We start from the raw sequence: 23,278 nt of genomic DNA, 5'->3' as shown, positions 1-23,278 counted from the left end.
GTGCCTCATAATCGTGGTTTGGGCACGTAAAACTCCGGAATTCAATTCAATTCGAAAGCCCCGTTATGATTGATTTATTGGCTTCCCCTTTGAAACGGGGCGGTGGCAAATAGTCACCTAGCCTGCTTGAGCTAATCAGGTAATCTCTACATGCTTATCAATCCGGAATTTTGCCTACATCTTAATATTTTGTCGCGTCCTTAAAAGCTCGAAATCTACCATCGTGGCAAATTGGGCCTGTTGGTATGCCATATAGCGCTCTGTCTTTCCTGTATTCTTGTCCACGTTCTTGCGCTATTCAGTCTACCTTGTAAAGATACCTATATAATCCGGTCCTATCAATATCTTCCCTGCTTTTTTTTTTTTTTCGCCAATACTCTAAACGTCTCTTGTTTATCTCGACTGCTGAACGGTTAATGCTTCCATATATGGTTTGAATTCGAGCGCTTCTGGAAGGTGGATGTTTTACGGGTCTCGCTGGGTGAATAGCTTCGCATTCCATTAGGATATGCTGAGACATCTAACGTGTATACCGTACGAGTCAGAAAGCGAAGACTGTCTCTGGTTATCAAAAAAAGAAAAAAGAAGGGGGGGGGGGGGAGGAATTCAGGACAAAACGATAATTTTTCTTATATCCGAATTTGTCGGCTAATCGTCCGGGCATAACTATATAGTTTTCACTGATGCAGTTAGTAACTTTAGGGGTTGTCATTATGAAATCGACGTCGACCAGTACGAAAAGCACAACCATGTGCTTAGAAAATGTGCCTCGCACCAGTTTCAAGAATTGCATACACTAAATGTATGGTGAAATGTGTTGCTGTTCCGGTTAACATTTTTCACCACTGCATTTTTTTTTTCTCCGCAAAATGAATTGGGGTTTCGTTTCTGAATTAAAGTTGGCGAACGTAAAAGCAGCGGCTGGTGAGCCACTTTAGGACGCCCCGAAGTAAGTCGCGAACTTGCCGAGTATAGAGGATGACGATCGAGATAAACGAGTGAGAAAAACTTCTTGATTTACCAGTAATATATACAAAAAAAGAATGAAGGGGGGGGGGGGGGGGGGGGTCCCGTCTGGTCGAATTTCCGTAAGATATGTGCGTGCGTTAACGTCAACTGGACTTATGCAACTGATTTGCACTCACCGAAACTGACACCACCTCAGTTCACTTGTCAGCATGCAAGTCGGTGATACTGCCAACTGCCAATACTTAATTGTGCTGGTATTATTGGTACTCTTGCATAAACATAGAAGAAATGCGGTTCGCATTGGTTTTTGGTAGTTTCGGCAGCACGTCGATAATTGGAACTTCTCTCGAAAATTAGCCTACTAACCAGAGAAACTGCTGCTCCCGCCTGAAGTTGCTCTATCAGTTAATTAAAGGGCATTGCAACGTTGATAGAACAAAAATAATTCAATTCTCATCTGATTACGCCACTATAGGCAGTGCAATCACTTGTTAATAGTGCTCTGTCACTATAAATAATTGTTTTATGTGCTCATTTTTTACACGAACTGTTATTGAGTGGAGTAAACTAACCGATAATGCAGAGATTGCGCCAACACTAACATATCATTTGTATAGAGTTTAGTATAACTGCTTTACATTTTGTGTCATATGTGTCATGCTAATTGCAACTTGCATTGCTTATTACTTTGTGCAAATTTAGTGTATCACTACATTTGTGTAACCAACCTGCTCAAATCGCCAAAGAAAGGACTGTAGTACAAATAAGTAAATAAGTAAATAAATAAAGTCCGAGTCCAGTTTCATCTCGCGGAAGCAGCGAACACTGAGAAATCGAGCGCTGAGTTGAAATAAAAGGAAGAAAAACGGAACCGTGCAATTTCATGCGCATGTAGGCCATGTGCTTTCGTGCAGCGTCGTACTACCTTAAGATGTAACACTTTGCACCCTTAAAATGGAAAGCTTTTCTGGGGGCGTTTCTTTGATGTTTCGCCTTTTTTTTTTTCCGGAACAGTAATTGTCGTAATAACTGTTTAGTCTAGTACAGTGTTACCGCTGTCGGCATCTGCCAGCTGCACAAGCGCTAGCTGATTCACGCCGCGCATGCGCTGGTGGCAGACTGAGACGAGATTTCCGCTTTGTTTCAATAAGTATCGCAACAATTTTTTTTCCTCGGCGTAATATTGGTACATTTGGAATAAAACACACGACTAATGCTTCTAAACACGGTAGTCCGCGCGGCACAATGCTTATTGTTAAATAAATAGCTTTAACTCTGCGAGAAGCGAAACCGTAGCTGAAGCGCGCGTAAGACATTTCTGTTGACAAGGAATGACATCAGCTCGTTCTACGTCGAGACAATTCCACAACACTTTTTTTTTTTTTCGGGGGGGGGGGGGGGGGGGATTTGTATGTGTATTTCTAGCTGCATGTACTACAAGGATAATATTTAGCTAAAATGTTCTCGACAGCATTTTCGATCGTCTGGGCGAGGTATGTTCATAAAGTGCTGTAGGCTCCTTTAAAGGGACGTGCGCACATCAATGACACTGATTACTGAGTGGCACGTGACAGTTGTACTCCTTACAAAATTAAGTGTGTACATTTATAAAAATTCCGCATAATACGAAGCTTGCTTGCCGTTGTCCCACACTTCTATTCATCAGCTTGAGTTTTGTGCGTACACGGAAATAATGGTTTTGTGCGCTCTGACTAGAATAATACACACGCAAAAAAAAAAAAATAATAATAGCTAAAGTGCCGTGGATACAACGCAAGAGGGCACGTGCGCGAGCATTTTTTTTTTTTTTTCTTGTCGCCCAACGTGGGTGGGGAGTCTTAATCGTAGTGGGTGGGGAGTCTTAATCGTAATTACTCCTGATTGCCTGTTAGTTCTCCCCCCCCCCTTTTTTTTTTCAGTGCTTTTTCTTTTTCTTTCTCTCCTTCCTGGAAATCCCGCTTTTCTAGGCAAATATAGGACGAGGGACGTTAGGGAAAAAATACTTGTGTAGAAGGGTTTCTGAACTCGTTGAGACTCAAATGTTCGGCACCACACGCACGCAGTCTCTGTGGCGGCCGTGCATTTTCATAGTCCCTAATTAATTATGGTTCCGGTTGGTGAGACCGCACAGTGTGGGCGCTTCGTCCGGCTCAGTCCTCTGTGAATTGCGTGTTGCAGATCGAGCCGCAGCCTTGGAGGTTCCCCGAGATTCCGCGCTGGGCCCGCCAGCCATGCTGGGCTCGGCCGAGTGGGCGGCAGCGCGCGGTTGGGCGCCGGCCGCCCCGCGCACCGTCCAGGACCCGCTGCGGCTGCCCGAGCTTGAGGGCAACGTGGACCCGGACCAGTGGCTGTCCGTGGAGAGCCTGAGCTTCGAGGCGCAGGAGGCGGGGCTGTACGGACCCGAACCGAAGGAAGAGAAGGCCGACCTGGCCGAGGCCCTGTGGGAGCTGGAGGCCGACGACCCGTACTCGCGAGTGCCCGACAAGAACGAGCTGGGCGACCAGAGCCCATCATTCTGGGGCATGGACTTCGAACTGAGCAAGCTGGACTCCATGCTAAAGCCCGACAAGCTGCCGCCGCTCAAAGACCCCACGCTGGCCGAGCTGAACGCCGACGAGTCCGGCCTTGACGGCCTGGACGTCAACGACATCCTGCGTGACTTCCAGCAACAGGCCAGCTGGAGCAGCTTCACGGCGCCCTCGCAACTAGCCGACCTGCTGGCGCGACCCGCCAAAGTCGAGGTGCTCGCGCCTGTCCTCTCGACGAGCCTGCCGGCGTCCACCTGCCTCGCTGCGCCCCCGCCAGCACCGCCACTGCAGGCTTCCGCCGAGCCAGTGCTGCAGCGCGCCGTGCTCACCGGGACTCTGGTCGAGCCTGTACGGGCGAGCCCGGCGGCCCAGTCTGCGCCAAGCGACGTGCCGATGAGCGGCCCGCCGCGCTCGCGCATCCTGGCCGAGCGGCTTTCGTGCTCGGCACCTGAGTCGCAGTTGAGTCAGCTGTCTATGGACGAGGGCTTCAGCAGCCAGGACTCTGACGAGGCGCTCACATCAGACGCCGAGTCGCACGCAAGCCAGGAGGCCGCCGAGCCGGGATCGCCGGACGGTCAGAAGAAGAAGAAGCGCTACTTTTGGCAGTACAACGTCCAGGCTAAAGGGCCCAAGGGCCCGCGTCTGTCCATGGCGCGCGACTCGGCCGACCCGCACGTTCTGCACGACGTGACTGATCCTGTGTTCAGCCCCGAGTGCCATCTCGAGGGCGTCAAGCACGCGGGCAAGGCGCGTCGTGGCGACGGCAATGACCTGACGCCAAACCCCCGTAAGCTCTACAACATCGGTATGGAACTCAAGAAGCTGGGCCGTATCATCAATGAGCTAACGCCCGTGAGCGAGCTGCCTTTCAACGCGCGTCACAAGTCGCGCAAGGAGAAGAACAAGCTGGCCTCGCGCGCCTGCCGCCTCAAGAAGAAAGCCCAGCACGAAGCCAACAAACTCAAGCTGTACGGCCTGCAGCAGGAGCACCGTAAGAGCCGCACGCCTTTTGTTTACGAACCCCCGCCTGCCCCTCGGCCATCGATCGGCTTCTCTTGCTCATTTCGCCTCTGCATGCGGAATTGCAGCCTACTGCACCGGGGTCGCGTGACGTCATAGGCGCGTTGTCAGCTTGGATTGGCCCGCCTTCGTTAACTGAAATTAGAAGGCAAGCGGGCTATCGATCGCCCTGTTGGTGGCCGCGCAGCACGCTGTTTGTCGCAGCTTTTTTATAAGTCCTATTATGCTCGTTAGACGCGCGCGCGGTTGCCAAAGGCGCCATCTTGGCACGCGCGCGACTGTGCTCCTTCAACGCCGTCGGGCCGCTGTTGCAGACGGCGGGTCGCCGCCATTTTGATCCTTCTCTCCCCGCGCGCCGCCGTCTCGGAATCCTGTGCCGCTGCGGCCGCGCAAGCGCGCCCGGAACGGCCACGGCATTCAGATTCATGTGTGGCGCTCGCAAAAGTGGAAAAAAGCATTGCGGCGAGTTTAACTTTCTCCTAAAAAAATTAACACGAATTGTGGAGTAATACGGGTAATACGTGCCAAAACCACGATGTGATTGCGGGGCAGACCGTAGTGGGGGGACTCCGGATTAATTTTTACCACCTGGGGTTCCTTGACGTGCACCTCAATCAAAGTACACGAGCGCACTTCGCCCCCTGTCAAAATCGCGAATCGAACCCGCGACCTCGTGCTCAGTAAAACAACGCCATAGCCACCTCAGCGGATAGTCTTCTCCTGGGCTATACTGAACAAAGAAGCAATATATAAGACACCCCACGGCTGCAATATGGAAAGGGCCCTCCCTACCCATCCCCTCCCAATTTTTTTAATTGTGCAAGTGTATGCATGTGTGCATGTTTCAATTATTGGAGCATCTGTTTCAGTAACCGAATCCTGGTTGCTAATTAAAAGACTCACTGATAAATTTTTTATTCACTGAAGCTGAGCAGTAATCAAGTCATGTCTGCTTAGCAGAAATCCTAAGGCTAGTGCCACTTGTGAGATCATCATCAGCCTATGTTTATGCCCACTGCAGGGCGAAGGCCTCTCCCAGCGATCTCCAGTTGCCCCTGTCTTGCGCTAGCCGATTCCAACTTGCACCTGCAAATTTCCTAATTTCATCATCCCACCTAATTTTCTGTCGTCCTCAACTGCGCTTCCCTTCTCTTGGCACCCATTCTGTAACTCTACTGGTGCACCGGTTATCTGCCCTATACATTACATGGCCTGCCAAGCTGCATTTCTCTTAATGTCAACTAGTATATAGGCTATCTCCGTTTGCTCTCTGATCCACACCACTCTCTTTCTGTCTTAACATTACACCTAACCTTTTTTCATTCTATTCCTATTTGCACAGTTCTTAACTTGTTCTCCAGCTTCTTTGTAAACCTCCAAGTTTCTGCCCCGTATGTTAGCGCCGATAGAATGCAATGGTTGTACACTTTTCGTTTCAACGACCGTGGTAAACTTCCAGTCAGGATATCTTTTGAGATATTTGGCCATAAATTCTGTTAAAAATGCATTGGCATTCCAGTTAAGATTGTCCCAAACTGCTAGTGGGATCGCTTTGGGGAAACTGCTAACTAGAACACCAGTGTGTTTCACAGCTCATTTGAAGAATACTTAAAAAGATATGCTACTCCTAATAGTTATACTAAGCAGACATGACCACTACTACTTGGCTTCAATTTTGCAATTGCAATGTGTGCCAAGTGAATAATTAGAAGGTTAATTACATAATAATTTAACTAGCTACCTGAACATTGCAGTTTCCCCTGTTGGTAAATTCTGCCTCTTCCAGAAATCCAACTGAAAAAACGGAACAGCACTATCTGTCAGATAATTTAAGATCTATTCGCACTAACTAAAAAAAAAAAGGTGGTATATTGCAGTTTCATGAATTAGACCGTGTTCAATTGACTTAGCATTTGTACTATTTAAACAGACATTGTGATGGTGTACTCTACTTATCTCTGTTTGTGTCCGTACAGAGTGGAACAGTAAAATATATTTGCAAGACATTATTAGACCACAATATTACACAAGGGTATTGTTTTTTACTATTTTATCATGGCAACCTGTGATTGCCCTTGACCTCGTACTTTCATTGCATGCCATCCGTCCTCAAGGAAAAGGAACCTCAAGGGCTCTTGATAACGCAGATAACCAGCATCAAAACAAGCTCTGTGTACCCACATCTGTCACAAGGTGTTTCATGAAGGGCACCTGATAGGTCATTTATACATGCAAGTCAACCTATGTGACATCTACCAAGTTACTCTTGTGTATACTCTTGTGTATACTAATGGGATATACCCTAATAAAAACACCTAATTGGTTAGCATGTGCAGTTCAGGCTGAAATATATTGCCACATTGACCCTAACTGGATGTGCTCTTGCCATTCCAAAATAGCCCACAGTTAACACTGTCTCGACTGTAAAAAAAAAAAAAAAAAAACGTGTGTGCATGTGTGCGTGTGTGCACATAGGCATGCATGGTGAAAATGTGCAACAGAACACATTGGCATTCCACATATCCTTTTCCAACAAAGCCTTCCTTAGGCACTGTGGAACATAACTGTTTTGAATACCAGTGCATTTTGTCGAACACTTTCAACATAGATATCTCGAAACTGGTGTTAGCCTTGCAGGGAGATAATTTATTTACAGAAAAACAGAGAGGTTGGCTTGAGCCAACTTGCTATAGCCTGTTTTTCTGCCCGTGGGAGGGGGAAGGAAAGGAGTGATAAGCATTGATGATGAAAGGAACGAGATGCGTTTACACAAGTACACAAATGCTGCAGCATTACTAAAGTTATAGGTCCAGTGTATAGTGTGATGTAAAGGTTAAAGTGGCACGTGTAGTCAGTGTTGTACATATGAGGCCCGGACTTCAAAATGACCCCCCGTGAATGTCGCCTCCAAACGTATGCAGTTGAACAGGCCAGCATTGGTCATTCTTGCATGGATGCGTGACTACATGTGCTATCACCTTACGCTCCTGACAGTGTTTGAAATTTGGACTGTTCATGTGACCAACGAGATGTGCATAGCAGATGGTGAACACATTACGACGATAAAGCTTAAGCTTGCACATCAAACTTTTTTTGCTTGAGCTTGGTTAACTAGTCTCAGAACTCCTGTGCCCTGTGCCCTAAAATTATTGAAATATTAATGAGTGAATTTTACAAATGAGCTAATTGCACATTGTGATTTGTCATGCATGTAATTTGCACCCTTCTAAGTAATATAACTAGGCGGTGTTATTGTCCTGTCTGCCACAGGCAAACATATATATTGTGTGTCCCACCTGACGTTATCAAAGCTGTTCAACGTAAAAAAAATATCTTAAAAACACGGCACAATATACAATTATAAAAACTATGGTGTTCAGTCATCGGAGGTCTGATGACCAAACACCATTGGTCTTAAGATCGCATCTTGTACGTGTTTCTCAAATCTTTCTTTCTTTCTTTTTTTTTTTTTACATCGGTGGACAGCTTGGCTAACGTTAGCTGGGACACCTTGTACTGGGTGTTTCAGTGAACACTTTCAATAATTTTTTTGCCTGTGGCGGATAGCGCAATTCATGAGCTGGTCTACTCGAAGAGGCGGACATTACTTGCATTAAAATTTGAAATTCATGATCGACTAATTAACGAAAATTCACTAATTACTTTATGGCCCACATTGAAATTTACAAATCCTAGCCGTGGAGTTCGCAAGGTGGATCCACTTGAAACAAATTCTTAGGATGACACCAGTTTCGAGATATTAATTCCCAAACTTTGCAGAGAAATGCATTGCCATTCCGGTTACTTTTGTGCTTCAATGCAAAAAATGACATTTTGTTATGAAAGTAACTGGAATGCCAATGCATTTCTCCGCAAAGTTCGGGAATTAATATCTCGAAACTGGTGTCATCCTGAGAATTCGTTCCAAGTGGGATTGCCTTGTGAACTCCACGGCTTGGAATTTGTAAATTGCAATATAGGCCATAAGGTAACTAGTTGAAAGCTTAATTAGTAAATTTTTGTGAATTAATCGATTATGCATTTCAATTTTCTTTGCAAGTAATGTCTGCCTCTCCGAGTAGACGAGCTCAGGAACTTAAATTGTGCTATCTGTCAGAGGCAACCTTTAAAAATTTTGAAAGTGTTCGCTGGAACGCCCTGTATATATATTACGTATAATATAAACTGCTGGTGCGTGTGGAAAACAGTGAGACAACATAGTAAGATAATCTTGCATTCCTCTGTTTGATTAGTGAGTCTTATTAGTGAACCCCTGTACTTCGCTGAGGTCAACAGTTGTAAACGCCAAGCTTTCCTTTGCGAACATCGGCGGGTTTTCGCGACCGTGGGAACACTTTGTGGCTGTTCTGTTGCCGAATAGACCAACCAATCACACTGGAGCACGTGCTCTGCTGGGTTCCTTGCACCACCACCAAATGGTGCTCGCATCTGTGGCAGCACCGGTTGTGCGGGGAAAAGAAAAAAAAAAAGGACCAGAAAGCTCGCCTTCGCGGCTGCACGGTAATGAGGAAGTTATCGCTTCTTGCGGATAGAATGGATTCGAATTGTGCTATGTACATAAGCGCATGCTGCCTCTTAAACAATGATGCGTTCAAGGCATCCGTCGTACTCGCTAGTAGTCAGCAACTCTGCTTAACAAAAGGCTTGGTGTAATTTGTGTGCGCCTGAATTTGTGTGTGTGCGTACGCGCCTGTACTCTTGTTTAGACTCGTTATGCACTCACACAGAGATTCGCTGTACATGGATTCCAACTCGTTGGATCTGCTGCATTTTTTATAATAGGGCACACGAGGGTGTGAAAGGCATGCTAGCATGTTAAATGAATGAGAATATCTAAGCAGTCAATTTGCAGAGAAACAAAGACATATGCGCTCCAAGAAATAAGAAAGAAAGAAAGTAATGAATGAATCACGCAAGTGCAGTGAGGCTGACAACTTGCGAGGCATAAAATTTTAAATGAAGGTGGAGTAATAAATCAGCGCTTTTTCACTCATTGTGGTAGTTATAGCTCAGCTAAAAAAAAAAAAAAAAAACGCGTTTGCATAATAATGGCTGTTTTCCTTGTGTCATCTTTACAACCTTCACTTTATTTTTTCTTTCCAGGACGACTAATTACCCTTTTTGAAGAAGCCAAGAAGCTTTTGCGTGACAAGGTGGAAAGCCACAAAGCAGACAGGCATGAAGTTTCATCTGCTCATTTTGAGGCATTGATTAAAAGACATGGTGAGTCATTACTGAATAACCAGTGAACATTAATGAGCAGTCATATTTTATAGCTTTTCTGGGAATGTCAGTTGTCCCCCCTCACCTTCTCTCCTTTCCCAAGACCCTTCGTCTGCTGTGAAGGAACTTTTGATAAGAGACAGAAGAAAACAAGCTCGGTGTTTCAAGAGATGCACTGATCTTTTGATGCAGTGTGGCCTTGTACCTTTGCACACTGATTTACTTATGTGGTTATGTATTGAATCTTCTGTGCCAGTAAAGTCAAACCACATTATAACAAAGTCGCGTCTATAACAAGAAAACACCTTCATTACATCTGATATTCCTTATATATTTGTGAGATGTTAACATCGGCAAGAAATATTTTATATTTACTTTGTTATATCCGATAATTCATTATATCAGTGTTTGTTATATCAAGATTCCACTGCAAATTGTGATGCCACATGATTATGACTAATGACTATGATGTCGCCACGCGAGGAAATAAATATATTGCGCAAAATACAACACAAGGACGTAATAAGGGACATGGACAAGCGCTTGTCCGTGTCCCTTACTACGTCCTTGTGTTGTATTTTGCGCAGTATATTTATTTCTTTGCAGTATGAACCAATTAGCCAAACCACAAGTTTTATTGATGTTGCCACGATGTCACATTCATGGTGAAATAGGCCCTTGTTTTGAGTGATAAAATTAGTTACTGTGCACCAAAGAAAAAACAGGTTGAAAGCTACCTGTTAAAGCAAAAAGAAACAAATAAGTGAGACAAAAATAATGCATCAGTACTCCATAAAAAAATTCTTGCACTAAAATACCCTTGGATCATTTCTCCACACTGCCTATTGAAGCATATCAATCGTAACCAGTAGGCAAATGCCAAATGCTGAGCAATAACAATAGGGAAACATTTTGGCATGACTAACGATGTTGGAGGAGCAATTTTCTGTGTTTTGAATATTGCAACCAGTATTGTAGCCATTGTGGGGACGCTCGAGTTTCACACGTCCCCTGATATTGTTTTCCCCGCATGGTTCGCGTCTCCTGTAATCCGACTTCGCCGTGCCGCTTTGCGCCGGCAGCGGTTGGTGCAGTTGCATACTAGCATGAGTGTTGTGCTGCTAACGCCACCTAATGGCGGGCCTCTTTGGCTTGGGGTCGGCTATCTGAGGGACGATTTACACACTCGCCAGCCATTTGTGGGACCGTCCTGCGAACAGCTTAGGAGCAGGACACCATAATGGATGAACACGATCATTAGAATGCCACCATTCGGGTGTCTGTACACGCGAACGATTAGGCATTGGTGTCCAGCATGGGAGCGAACATATTCACTCACTACCTGGTCGCGGCGAGTTGGATTTCCTTGATTTGTCACACGCCCATCGACATGTTCTATGGGTAATAATTCGGCTGGCTATATTGGTGTTCAAAAGGCACGATAAATGCCCTTGTGATTGTCTGCACTACTGTGTATTAGTTCCATTGTCCTGAGGGCCTGTTTGAGACCCCACACCATGCAGTGTACATGTAGCTTTTGTTGCGGAAATCAATGTCCACCACATAGCCCTGCTGTTGTACTGAGACGTCATGGTTTCCTTTTAGTTTCAGTCAAGGTGGCCGGACACACGACTGAGTTTGTCAACCGAGTGCTGAGCAGCATTGCAGCAGGCAACCCGGATGGAGGCCTCACCGAACTGTGAGCGCGCCTCCTCTCTCATGGCTGTTGCCGAGCCAGCCTGAGCAGCCTCTCCCTCAACACTGGGAGCCCTTGATCGTCGCATTTTCGGTTGTTAACGGTGCTGTGATATAAAAGTGAGCTTGCTGAGCAACAGGGGAACCACGGGCTGTATTCCCCCGTTGGGAGTCTGTGCTGGCGTCGGTTGCAGGCTTTTTCATAAACACTATACGGGTCAACCTGCTTTGATGCTTGGTCAGGTACTTGTACCGTATCCGCCTCACAAGAGGCCAATCGTGTTTTGATCATGTGAGCACAATCGGGGAACCTCTACTAGAGGCTCCCTTTTCTGCTCGGAGGTTTGCCTCCTCTCCTTTCTATTAGTTTTTGAGAAGTGCACTGTTGCACTTATGCCTGTTATCCTTGAATGCTGAGACACAAGACAGCACGCCAGATATTGTAGCAACAAGGCTGTCCCATATGTGTGTTTTGCTTTACTGTATTGTAGTCAGCTATAGTACTGCAGTTTTAAATGCTGGTAGCAAGGCTTTTAGAAAAGACATTTTGTTTGAGAATTGTTATATTGTCGTTTTTCCATGAGATACGTGTTGCAATGTTCTGCACGAGAGCAAAGATATGGGTACTGTTAGGTAATAGCTACATTATACATATGTAAATATGCCTGTTGTAAATATGAGTATTCTACTTGTTTACTGTTTTTTTATCGATGTAAGTGTTTCGTTGTAGGAAGCATGAATCATAGTTTTATGCACTGTTGCCCAAATGTTCTCCTCTGTGGTTTTATGAGTTCTTTGTTTCAAGTTCAAAGTTGCCTCAGGTCATCAGAAGCACAAGGTAGTTGTGAGACCTGACTATACAAAACCCTGAATGGGAACAACTGAGCATGCGATACCACAGCACAAGATGTACCACTATTGGCACCGTGCTTCTGTTGTTGCGGAGTCATGCTATGGCAAAGGGTTAAGGTGTGAGCCTTCATAAAATTCAAGTCAGTGAAACACTAGTCATTTGAGTGCCTTTCTTGTAATCTGCTGCTGTACAGGAAGTTGCTAGGCAAATTGTAGAAGGCTGTGCCTGAATCGCGGAAGTTCCTTGTAACTTGCTACATTTAAAGGTAATGTGCAACTCCTCCCTCTCCCTCAACCTGTCGCTACACACATTGCTCAAGGTTGTTTTCAGAATTGGCTTTTTTTTCAAGCTTGCAGGCTGGAATGGTACGCACAGGGGCCTCTTGGTGCCGTTCTGAAAATTCAAGTACATGTGTGTTGCTTAGCAGCCTGTCTTGAGCTTTGTACTTTCTCTTCATCTGCACATGTCTTCTCAATTGCTGTGGCTACCATGCACTGCACCCAAAGCAAACAGTTTTATTCAATGCCTTCCTTGGCAGTGATGGAACTCCTTTCTGTCCCCTCTACTGTGTTGTCTATCTTGAGTGTATGGGCCACCATAGCTTGTTTACCTATGTTATTACATTGTTAGTATGGCTTATACGTGTGCTGCTTGTTTGCTTCACATGTATTCTGTTGTTCATAGTCCTCTCTGACTTGCTGTGTCAATGACATTGTCAAAGTGGACATCGTAGCTGGCTAAACTAGCAGGATGCAAAAGCGGAGATGTGCAATGACGTTTTGTTTTTGGACTCTTATTGCCACCTGCATGCCAATCCTGTGCTGGGTGAATGCACCTCGGGTGGAGATATGTACAAAATCAATATTTTTGTAAAGTGTGTGTGTGTTATCTAGTTGTTTTACAGTACCTGCAGTGTGAAAGTAGCTGTTACCACCTTGTGGTATTGAATATATATTTTTTCCCAGCAGATCTGCCATCTAAGCTGATCTGAAAGCATTACTTGGCAGCTTTCTCATTCCATTGTTGGAGCTGTGGGCTATACTCTGTTCAGCCCCTGGTTTCAAGTGTTTTCTTTTTGTCACCCTCTGTGTTATTTAGCAGCCTTGCTTGAGCGCCTTGAAGCTGCAGTGCTCAAAGACAAAAAAAAGCTTTGTCTATGCCCTCCATCTAGTTAAAGCAGTGGCATTAAGTTAGGTTCAGGGCATTCACTTTCTTAATTGTGGCAGTTGTGCGTGTGTGCCAAACAATGGAAGCCAGTCAGTGGAGTGAGTGCACGCAGACACACACACACACATACTAAGCACCATGCAGTATATATCCCGGTGGCCGTCTACAAGTCATGATGCTTTTTTTTTGACAGCTGTGGCAACACTTCCTTCCTGCTATTGTGGGATTTGTGCTTCAATCCAGCTATGGTTTTGAAACAGTGTGGAATGTTGCCCACCTATGTAGTCATGCTCTATCGGTGCCAACGTTAGTCGCTTTGTATCTGCAAATATTTGTATACCAGGGGCACAAACAATCTCCCAAATGGGTGTAGGGCATTCAAATGGTGTGTTACACGAGTCATTTTAGCTGCATTTTTTGCCACATTGCACACAGCACCAGGTTTCGATTCATGTAAGTTCCTGCTTCATGAAAATCTACTAATTTAACCAAGTGAAAAGGAAATGCTTCAGTAAATCTCAGCACTTATGCATGTTTACAGTGTAGAGCAGAGTAGTGGAGCCTTGAGCTCTTATTTTTCCATGACTGGATGCTTCACAGCTATCACTGGTCATGCAGTAAGACATGCACATGCAGAATGAAGACTCCTTACTTACAAAAATGCAAAGCAAGATGTTGCACATTCCTTACAGAAGGGGATGCTAACAATCCCTGGAAATTCTAATAGCCTTTCTGAGACGGATTTCATCTCCTTCACTGGTCACCTAGATGCTAACCAGCTTGCTAGACTTGCACATAGAAAAGCCTGCTGCAAGATGTGTGGTGTCAGTGTGCTAGTGCAGTGTGGCAAAAGAAGCAGCAGCTAAGCTGACATCACTGCAGCAGATGTGACAGCAGAGGCAGCCCATAGCCACTGCCTTGTATGCCACATGTTCTGGCTGACTGTGAAAGGAATAGACATGTGACTGTGCCTTGGTACTCTCAATATCTTCGCAAAGCAATTTAAGGGCCCACCATCAGCTGTGTCTACGTGTTATTAAGCATGTTTACAGAACTTCACACACTCTCTGAACTTATTTTAGTATGGAAATCAGCAAGGGTTTCACTGGGGTTTTCTGTGCAACAGCAGAAAATGAGAGAGATTTCACTGGGGTGGATTAGTCTACAGAATATGCCAGCAGAGCTGGGAGCTTTTATCTCTTCCTGTTAGAATAAGTCTATGTACCGGCACATTATTTTCACCCTTGTTATCCAGTTTCTGGACGCCATTTGATGGGGCAGGCATGTGCTCCGCTTTACACAAGTTCCTGGCTTCAAGAATTGGAACCTTCTGGTACCATGAATGTGATGAGATTGTACAGAGAAGTGCTTATACTGGATGTAAAAGTGCTTGTTTATTCTTCTTATTAATAAAGGAACATGTTGCAACCTGTTTGCCATGGCCCCTTACTTCCACAGTGCACAAATTCGCCTATGTGCACATTTCTGTCTATACATAGCAGACTGTACAGTATCACCATCACTGAGAAGCACAATTGCTGAAAACTCAGTTTGTTTCATCAGTGTCCACATTTGTCTTCTGGCAGGTCACTCCCATCCCTCCCTGATCACACAACCCCAGTGGAAGAGCTACATTTGCAACACTGCACAAGGTGGTCCATCTTCTTTTCTTTGTATCAGTTTATGGTGACCACTGGACTATTCCATGCGTTTCAAAAAAGTCTTCGTTTCAGCACAAAGAGAACACAGGCAAAGAAAAACAAAAGTGCTAGGAAAATAAGCACACGGTCAGTCATCTCCCTGCGGCCATACTTCGTGAGCAGTTTCTTTGACTGCAGAATTGCACTGCCCATCTGTCGAGATTCCTCCTGGCTTTCTGTAATCACTGACGATGTGCCCACTGCAAAGAAAAAAAAAAAAAAAAACAGCAAAACTAACTTATGTGGCACAATGAAGCACAAAATTGCCTATCCACTTTAGCTGTCTCAAAATAGAGGTCCCTGCGGACTTTCCTAGCAGCTTTCATTTTTTTTTCTGGGGTTTTCTGTGCCAAAACCAGTTCTGATGAGGCACGCCGTAGTGGAGGGCTCCGGATTAATTTTGACTACCTGGGGTTCCTTAACGTGCACTACAACGCAAGCACATGGGCGTTTTTGCATTTCGCCTCCATCGAAATGCGGCCGGCGCGGCCAGGATTCGATTCCGCGATCTCGTGCTCAGCAGCGCAACGCCTTAGCTGACTGAGCCACCCCTGCGGGTCTCCTAGCAGCTTTCAAGCCTTCTAACAAATTGGACTGAACAAATTAGACGATTTTAAATTCTGGGGTTTTACGTGCCAAAACCACAATATGATTACGAGACACGCCGTAGTGAGGGACTCCGGATTAATTTTGACCACCTGGGGGGGGGTCCTTGAATGTGCACCCAAAGCACGGTCCATAGCCGCTAGGCCACCACGGCAGGCGAGACATGCTGTAGTGGGGAACAACGGAATAATTTTGACTACCTGGGTTTCTTTAATGTGCATGCAATTCATAGCACACTGGCGTTTTTGCATTTTGCCCCCAACGAAATGCGGCCGCAGCAGCTGGGATTTGATCCCACGCCCTCAAGCTTAGCAGTGCAACGCCAAGGCCACTACGGCAGGTAACAAATTGGACGATAAAGAAACCCTGTTAATCAAACTCTGCTAGACTACCATTATTCAAATATGAAGACAGCTGCCAACGGTTTCAGAGAAGGCACAGAAGTGGCTTTTGGCAATAACTGATGAGGCTTAACATTATCATGTTGCTGCTTGAGGCATCAATCCCTTTCAGAAAACTTCCTCTACCTCCTATGACACTTCCTTACTGCCTCTACTGCCTTTGAAATTAACTAATACCCATATTTTGTTTGTGTAAGTAAAGGATTTGAGAGTCACTTATGTTTTTGTCTAACATCTTGCTGGCACCTATATAACTGTGGCACCCATTTCTCTCACACTGGTGCAACAGCCAAAGTACCAGATGGACAGCTGGAACACAACTTAAATGATACCATAGAAAGAAGTAAAGCAAGACGTAATGTCGAAGTGGATGCATACTGTTATATTTTTTATTCACCTTTTGTCATCTGCATGTTTATTATTATGAAGAAAATGTTTCTGCAACAATAGGATAAAAGGCATACGCTTAGCTACTGCTAAGGTTTCATTGTAGCACAAAGTTGTCTGTGACCAACGGATGAATGCCACAGACAAGCCCCCAAACAGTTCCACACAATAGTGTAAAGAAAAGATACAGATAGACTGAGTTCACCAAACAGTCCCACACACTGGGGTAAAGAAAAGCTACAGATAGACTGACTGGGTTCAACATCCTAAAGTAATGCAGAGGCCATAGTGGGACCTCCGGATAAATTTTTACCACCTGGGGGGCTTTAACATGCATGCAAAGCTTGGTACATGAGCATTACAGTCTGTCTCAATTAGAATGCAGCCACAGCAGCCAGAGTGAAACCTACGACATCATGCACAGCAGAAGAATGACATAGCCACTGTGCTGGATCCACGCACGACTTGGTTTCACAACACAAGTAGGTCACTGTGCCCATTCAGCTGCATGTGACTCCTAAATGATCTCAGTTTGCATTTACAATAGACATAATCACACAATCAAGAAATAACTACTTACCAAGCAAATCTAACGCATTTTCACTGTGCTTGACCTGGTCTGCCATCATTCTGCTGATGGAGAACAGATTCTCTGTCATGCCAGATGTGCTTCTCATCAGTGTTTCCTTGTCTGCACGGCCCCTACAAATTGTTATTTTACATAGCATGTTAATAATTTATCGTTGGTGATATTACAGCAAGGCAGGAATAAAATATAGCAGACTAAAAAAAAAAATTAAGCCCACTCCACAACTGTCAATGACTAATGCACAGCAGCACATTGCTGTCCCTCTTCTGCATACATTGGTGGCTCATCTGAAATCCAATATATAGAAGCATCACGTGGTAGATTTTGTACAATGGAAAACTAGGAGAAAACACTTCCCAAGCTTCTTAAAAACAAACATAATACACATTAGTCAGTCTTACGCAAACCACTAAAATCTTTTCATGGTTGTGTCCATTTTTCATGAGAACAACGGCAAATGTTCTAGGATTAGGGGACAGAGGGGGATGGGAGCAGTCATCGCGGACTGATGGCACCACTAAAATCGAATAAAGTATTAATCTGCGCTGCAAATATAGTGGTGTGATAAGTATTAATTATTAAACAAGAATTATACAGTAATGTTTTAAGTGCATTGCCATACACAATAAATACAACTGTAACAATCGGAATCTGAAGCTGCCACAAACGCCTATTCCAACCCTAGTTTTACAAAAGGGTAAAATGCATGTGATTTACCTGGGAAGGACAAGCTTTTTTATTTATGTTAAAGAACACCAAGGTTATTTAAGGCTGATGTGCAGACATATATAATTTGTCCATCCAGGAAAGGTAATTAGTGATGGTAATTCACAATCCATTATACTGAACTTGAATCAGTGAATATATTGCCACGAGACAGTGAAGGCGCTGCCACTGTTGGCCGGACGATGACCACAGCAATGAAGTTTCCAGAGGCGCACAAGAGCCTTGCATCCGTCACCGCTGCTTGTGGCCATTGTAAACTTTGTACACGGTAGTAACTTTTAAATACATGCTATTCCCATAACATCTTTTTTTTGGTGGAGGTGCGGGGCAAGCCTGCCCAGCATGCCCACTCCGTCAACCATGCACGAAACTTAAAGATGCCATAGCGCGTACCGATACAGCCCGTCACATCGCTCATTATCTACTCACAGTGTTCCAGGCTTCCCAAAAAGCCCTATATAAATGTCGCCACAGAGACGCCTGTTACTCCCCAGGTTTTCTCATGCTACTGTGGTCTCAATCCCGCTGTATCGGTCTCTCCGAAAAGTTATTATCCCGCTACGATGGTCCTTAAAGGGTGTAATGTGAAGTCAGTGACGTTACATATGAAATCGAACCAGTCGTCGACCCAGCATCGTCTACACAATCTCCCTCTGCTATTGTGCACACGTTGTGAGACTTAAGCCATATGTGACGGCCCCCTCTGGTCTGTCCTAACAAGCACAGAGTCAGCACTCTTGCCCCAGGGGGGGTAGCGCCACGAGACAGTGAAGGGACTGCTACTGTGTCAGACGATGACAACAGTGACAAAGTGGCCAGAGGCACTCGAGAGCCTTGCAGCAGTTGCCGCTGCTTGTGACTGTTGTAACCTTGTATATGGTAGTAATTTGTAAATACATGCTATTCCCGTAAGAATACGTTAAACCTACAGACGTATATATAGTAAACGACTTCTCTCATTAGTGAGCTGGAGGAGGATAGATTTAGCATTGTTTAGTTCTGTAGACCAAACTTGGCACCAATCAAATAAAGTTACTCTGGAAATGCCTACAGAGATTACTCTGTAGACAGTCCTGGTCTGCAGCACAAGTGGCACATTGAAAAGCATACAGTCATTTGCAAGTAGACAAATATTTACTAATAAAGCATCTACAGCAACAACAAAATCATTTATATATGTACAGGACCAAGGATGCTATTTTAGCTGGGGTACTTCAGAGGCTAATGGTGGGACGCAAAGGAATGGCCCCACATCTGAGCAAATCTACAAAAGCAAGTCACCACACGTTGCTCTTTCGTGCAAGCCGGAAGTGGGGTTAGCCATCGCTTTTCACACTGCACATGCGACTGAAATGACATAATGTCTTTACACCTGCACAGCTGCAACTGGAGACAGTGACTTTGCATAAAAAGTACTTCTAAGAGGGTGCAGGCAGCAGAAATTGCAATGGTTACAACATAAGCGAAACTGCCAATAGTTTCCTGCCCATCCTCATAGATGAGGAGAAGGTAAAGCACGTCTGAAAGAATTTCAAGTGTGGGCTTAAGAAGCTTGTTATAGGTGGTGAAACTTCGAATTAAATTAGCATTCAAGTTATTTCCAACTTTTTTTACGAAGTTTTTAGCAAATGTATTGCTACCTTCCTTGCATTTCACATGCTCTTTTTATGTATCAATCACTTCAAAGTTATCACAATGACACTGTATTAAATAACTATTGGGGCTAATATTCAAAAGTTCAAATATGAATTAAATTGTTCTGCTATTCAATTCGTACTCCATTCAAGAATGCACTATTCAAAATTTTTGAATATTCATTTCTGTTTGAATATAAGTGTTAACAACACTTATAGAAGTCTCCGGGAAGAAATACTGATGCAAGTGGAGACTGTTCCAAATAATCCTGCTGCAAGACAGCCACAGCTTTCATGCAGAAGCAAGACTTCCTGAGCAGATGCATGGGGCAGAAAACTTATGCTCAATAATTTCTAGTCATTCAATAAGAATGCCCCACTCTAGGCAGCCCACATAAGTGTTGCCTGGATTTAAGCAAGTCAATTTATTATTTGGCCAGTCTCAACATGTTTGTATCTCATTGATACCATGTGCACCAGTGCGCCTTGAACAAACACAGCACGCATGTCCAAATGTACAGCACAATGATGTGCAACTGGTGATGTGCACTTCCCTTGTTTCATTGATCATTGCCATAGTGCACCAGATAATTGAAAGCAGCTGTTTGCAGTTTTGAAGAGCATCATATGCATGCATCAAATAATGTAAATAAGACTTTTTTTTTTTTTGAAGACTCCACGTAAACTTCATACTTTTCTTTGTTTAGAAATTGGAAAATACATGGTATATTTGATTCAATGTTCAAAGGTTGTTTTTCTCTAATATTCATATTTGATTTGATTATGAAAGTTAGATATTTGAACATCCCTGCTGTTCATTAATTACAAGTGAATCTGTATTACTACTTAGCATTACAAAAAATTATACACTGAACCACTTAGTAAATCATCGAAGGTAAAGGCATGTGCAATGTGCAGTATTTGTAGCAGCTAGTAACGACCATCGCGTGGCAATATCAGCAGTGTGTGCGTGTCACCAAACCTCTAGACCAGGGGCTACCAAACTGGGTTCCCCAAAACCCAGGCGTTCTGCAAACGGAATTTTATGGTTCGCGAGTTGCCAGAACGAATCCTATCCCACCCCTCCTTCAGTGGATTTTTACATTAAGAGTCAAATTAAACAATTAAAACAATAAGCACATCAGTGGGACAAATCAAATAAGGGGTAAAGGAGGGGGAGGGGGGGGGGGGTCCCAGCACTCTGGAAAGGCAGGCGGGGCTTCCTAAGGCCAGAAAGTTTGGAAACTCCTGCTCTAGACAACAATATGCTCATCAGTACAAGTGGCACAAGCTTAGTAGTTATGAAATCCAAGTCAGCAATACACTGAGCTATAGACAAATAGCTAACAAGGCTCACAGTTGAAGCAGCACTGACTTGACATATTCGATTTATTTTTTAACACGAAGGTGTTTTACGCCGGGGTCCACCATCAACTTCTTATAACGGATGTGACGTCGGCGCGAACGCGTAAAATATGCTCTATCTTGACAGGGATGGCACTGCCATCTAGGAGCGGTGAAGCGAAGTACTGCATCATGACACTAACAAGCGCCGACAGTGAGTGCTTCGGTTGTCTCAGCGCAGTGGAGGCTCCAACACAGTGTAGCTTGGTGTAGGCGGTGTAGGCCTTCTGCTGAGGTGACGACACAGTTTCCGCACATGGTTTGTCTTTTGTGTCTGATTAGCCTGTGACGCATCGTCGCCTACGGAGTGCAGCTTCAACATGCATCAGCAGTGCTTACATGCTGCCTACTGCTTCGCTTGCAATGGCACTAAGAAAACTGCTGCACTAAGCGGCGCAAAAAGGCAACAACGTCGACCGGCAAATCTCGCTTTGGTCCAGTACGAGATATGCCAGCGAGAAGCAGAATGCCTTCGTGTGTTTGTGGCGCACACAGCGAACTCTGCCACTTGCATTCCCGAGGTTGAGCACGGCGCAACTTAACTGGCTGCCCAAGACACCACGGAGCCGGACCAAAATGTTCATACCTTCACTGAAGCGCTTCGGCAGCAGAATGCCGATAGCCAACAGGATGCCACGCCACAAGCAAACCTGCAACACGGTCGCCGACCCGCAAATTGTGCGCATTTCGCTGCAGCGAACCATGAGTTCACGAAGAAAACATGCAACAGCTTCTGTGAAGACATGTTTCACCTTCGTGTTCAACCGATTCCTATGAAAGAGGGATCAACCATATTTGTTTATGTTAAGTGAAGGTCCACACCCACTATACCTAAGGAAAAGCATATTGGCAAGTGTAAGAGCACCGTAAATAATTTACTATGATACTTGTTTCTACGAACCAGATTCAGTTTCCCTACCCTGGAGGTAGATGCATCATGACATCACGATACACTGGCTCACTCCATTCACGCGATTGGTTGAGCTTCCACAAGCAAGTGCAGCCAATGAAACACATGCAGGGCTCAATATGAGCAACAGCACCATACTTAGCCTTATTGTTACATGAAGCAAGCTTTGCTCCATGTCATGACAATCAGGATGTCGATGAAGAATGTGCTAGAGTTCCTACAACTTCGAAAATATGTGTCAATATTCCTTTAACAGGGTATGCCAGATGTAACAGTACCTTTGCCTGACATGTCCTCCAGACAGGAGCCTCTCCCTGTCCTGATCATGAATGTTCTTTTCAGCAACAAGGTTTGCCTTGCGTAGTGCTTCAATGTTACTGAAAGGAACGACATTTTGTACAGTCTGGGCATTGCAATAGTGCAACACAGTAGGAAAGGGCAAAGCACTCACCATTTCATTCCTTTCACACACTCTTCAGCCTTCAGAATTAATCTCTCCTTGTCCTGAACTTTGTCCTGCTCCATTGCAAGTGCTTTCAAAGCCTTGAATACAAGATAAAAAATGTAAGAGCATGCACCTGGAAAGCCCTTTTTGCATTTTACACCGATGATATCCCGCCTTTTGCTTAGTACCCACAGACGCAACATCTTTTATCTCGGAATTACAAGAAGTTCGTATGCGGCGGATATATGGCATGCTGCATATTCTGCAGACAGTACATATTCACAGAGTACACATGCCTGCGCTGCTGACAACTGGCAAAAATAAACTGCTAGATCAGGTCAATAAATGTATTTGAACCTCAGTTCCTTATTTACGCTCAGTAACGTGCATATATAATTATTTCCCAACGTATATACCTACCTCCAACGTTTTTTTGTAGCTACGCATACTCTCTGCAGCTTCCAAATTTTTGGCATTCAAATCCTCTCGACTTGTGCAACCGTTTTGGATGTCCTGAAAAAGATAGACATCAATGTAATTTTTCGTCGCGAAAGCTTAACTCGGAGTGGCGACCAATGCTTAGGACGCGAAACCGAAACTATATTGCACCTTTTGACAATATCAAATCTAGAAAATATACAATGTTACTAGAGTGCGTCTTTTCCGTACGCCGCTGGTCAGTCGACTGGTCGGACAAACCACCAAATAGGCTGCTATTTGCGAACACGACGTTCCTAGCTGGGTGATTACCCCCAACAAGTTGTTTCACGCGGCCAAACGGAGCCACTTCAAACCACTCTTTATTTTGAGAACCACAAACGCAATTACCTGTATGCATGACTTTACTCGTAGATCTAGCTTGAGAATCTCCTGAAGTAGGTTCCTTTCAGCATTTGCACTATTACTTGTATTTTTAATGTTACTTTTCCATAAGCTTGCCATGCTGTCGACGGTCGCAGCGGGCCAGCTGGCTGGCTTTACCGAGAGACCGAGAGCGTTG

The 23,278-nt window shown here is 44.7% G+C and overlaps 2 protein-coding genes across 3 annotated transcripts in view; one reads left to right on the top strand and one right to left on the bottom strand.

Annotated features, from left to right (window-relative positions):
• The window catches only part of LOC119458871 (uncharacterized), a 23,877-nt gene extending 8,967 nt beyond the window's left edge, over nucleotides 1-14,910 (top strand). For both annotated transcript variants that reach the window (XM_049665922.1, XM_037720737.2), the window contains exons 2-4: nucleotides 3,148-4,488; nucleotides 9,642-9,761; nucleotides 11,367-14,910. In XM_049665922.1, the coding sequence (XP_049521879.1) occupies nucleotides 3,148-4,488; nucleotides 9,642-9,761; nucleotides 11,367-11,464 (1,559 nt within the window). In that variant the 3' untranslated portion in view covers nucleotides 11,465-14,910. The remainder of the gene's footprint in view (nucleotides 1-3,147; nucleotides 4,489-9,641; nucleotides 9,762-11,366) is intronic.
• Nucleotides 14,852-23,278, bottom strand: LOC119458897 (vesicle transport protein SEC20-like). Its single transcript, XM_037720761.2, has 6 exons — nucleotides 23,107-23,278; nucleotides 22,699-22,791; nucleotides 22,285-22,376; nucleotides 22,112-22,210; nucleotides 17,151-17,272; nucleotides 14,852-15,376 (listed from the first exon to the last, which is right to left on the bottom strand). Exons 1-6 carry the CDS (start codon nucleotides 23,218-23,220, stop codon nucleotides 15,189-15,191), a joined length of 708 nt encoding a protein of 235 aa, XP_037576689.1. The 5' UTR covers nucleotides 23,221-23,278; the 3' UTR covers nucleotides 14,852-15,188.

The sequence above is a fragment of the Dermacentor silvarum genome, chromosome 1 (genome assembly GCF_013339745.2).
Source record: "Dermacentor silvarum isolate Dsil-2018 chromosome 1, BIME_Dsil_1.4, whole genome shotgun sequence".
NCBI lineage: Eukaryota > Metazoa > Arthropoda > Arachnida > Ixodida > Ixodidae > Dermacentor > Dermacentor silvarum.
This window is presented reverse-complemented; position numbering and strand designations above follow the sequence as displayed.